This window comes from Rhincodon typus, chromosome 5 (assembly GCF_021869965.1).
Source record: "Rhincodon typus isolate 14 chromosome 5, sRhiTyp1.1, whole genome shotgun sequence".
Taxonomy (NCBI): Eukaryota; Metazoa; Chordata; class Chondrichthyes; order Orectolobiformes; family Rhincodontidae; genus Rhincodon; species Rhincodon typus.
Genome location: NC_063336.1, coordinates 8094632 through 8096584, shown reverse-complemented (window position 1 = coordinate 8096584; position 1953 = coordinate 8094632). Strand labels below are relative to the sequence as shown.

General features: G+C 45.6%; 1 protein-coding gene across 1 annotated transcript in view; it reads left to right on the top strand.

Annotated features, from left to right (window-relative positions):
- Positions 1-1953, top strand: part of LOC109922547 (poly [ADP-ribose] polymerase 1-like) — a 16241-nt gene that overhangs the window by 7161 nt on the left and 7127 nt on the right. The window contains exon 4 of the mRNA XM_048596654.1: positions 834-1048. Within this exon, the coding sequence (XP_048452611.1) occupies positions 834-1048 (215 nt within the window). The remainder of the gene's footprint in view (positions 1-833; positions 1049-1953) is intronic.

Here is a 1953-nt window from a genome sequence, read left to right as displayed (position 1 = left end):
TCAGGATGGCGCAGCGTGGACAGTGGGGCCTGGTCAGGATGGCGCAGTGTGGACGTTGGGGTTTGGTTAATACAAAATGTATTGCATTATGAAAGTTAAAAGTCTCCCAAGGGACTTCACAGGAGCTTTCTAAAACAAAATGTAGAACAGCCCCATCCAAGCGTTGGCGCATGATCTTTTGTTATATTATTTTTAAAGTTACATTGATGATGCAGACAAGAGTAAGATATTATAAGTTTCGTTTAGGTATCAGTTGTTAGTACCATTGGGTTCTGAGTCAGTGAATGTGATTTGCAGTGCAGAGAGTTCAGTCTGTAACTGAGTACAGTACTAGAGTGTGCTGCCCTGGCCGAAGTGTTACGATGAGGCATTCCGGTATTGGGGCAGGGTTGAAGCAGTTATGGCTTTTCTCACTAGTGTTAATTGCCCGTTTCTAATTACCACGGAGAAGGTAATGGTGAACTGCACTTTGAACTGCAATAGCCCAACTGCCGTGGGTTGACCCACAATGCCCTCCTGGGAGGGAATTCCAGGATTTTGACCCAGCAACAGTGATGACCTATTTCCAAGTCCGGATGGTGAGTGGCTTGGAGGGGCTCCTGCAGGGGGTGGTGTTCCCATGTATCTGCTGCCCTTGTCCTTCAAGATGGAAGTGGCCGTGGGTTTGGAAGGTGTTGCCTGAGGATCGTGTAGATAGTACACACTGCTGCTACTGAGCGTCGGGGGGTGGAGGGAGTGGATGTTTAAGTTGGTTTAGCAATGACAGGAGCCCAGGCCTACCCTCCTCCCATTTCACCATTCTCTAAACGTGCTGTTGTGTTTCCGACACGCAGGATACCGTCCGTGTCTCCAAGAAAATGATTGATCCGGAGAAGCCGCAGCTGGGGATGATCGATCGATGGTACCATCCTGCGTGTTTTGTGACCAAGAGAGCAGAACTGGGCTTCCTGCCCACCTACAGCGCCACCCAGCTGAAGGGTTTCAGCACTTTGAGTGCAGAGGACAAATCGGCGCTAAAGAAACAGCTACCAGCTGTCAAGACTGAAGGGTATTTATGAATATTCACGTATCTATTAACATAACCTCTGTTCAGGGGACCGAGTGGTCTACTCCAATTTGTTTGTTTGTTTGTCTGTATCTGTGCTGTGCACTCAAATATCTCTAATCACCTGTGTCTTAATGCTGTACATAAACCATCTGAACCCCTCAATTAGGTATCAGTCTGTAATCTCTCACAGTTATCCATTATTCTATATATAAACCATCTGAAGTTTTTAATTAGATTTCTACCTTTCTTCAACCTGTGCTGTTCTTAGTTCTGTTTTCCCAGAATGTTCTCCAATTTCTATTTTTAATTAGTTTTGTGCAACGAGATACCACAGAACAGGCAAAGCTGAAAGGGTAGAAGTTGTTTTTGCATTTGCTCTATTGTAAAAGAATCTAACTGTCTGTGTTTTGAGTGAAAGCTGATGAGTTTCCTTCTGGGTATATTTGAGACTGTACCCAGTGCTTTTGCAGAATAGTTTCTAAGGGAAAGGGATCGGTATATAAAGCAGGGCAAGAGTTATAGCTGGGGGAAAGGCAATTATGAGGCAAGATTTAGGATGCATAGGATGGAGAAGGAAACTGCAGGGGCTGGGCACAATTGAAATGTGGAGCTTGTTCAAGGAACAGCTACTGCATGTCCTTGAGAAGTATGTACCTGTCAGGCAGGGAGGAAGTGGTCGAGCGAGGGAACCATGGTTTACTAAAGAAGTTGAATCTCTTGTCAAGAGGAAGAAGGAGGCTTATGTAGAGATGAGGCGTGAAGGCTCAGTGAGGGCGCTTGAGAGTTACAAGTTAGCCAGGAAGGACCTAAAGAGAGAGCTAAGAAGAGCCAGGAGGGGACATGAGAAGTCTTTAGCAGGTAGGATCAAGGAAAACCCTAAAGCTTTCTATAGGTATGTCAGGAAT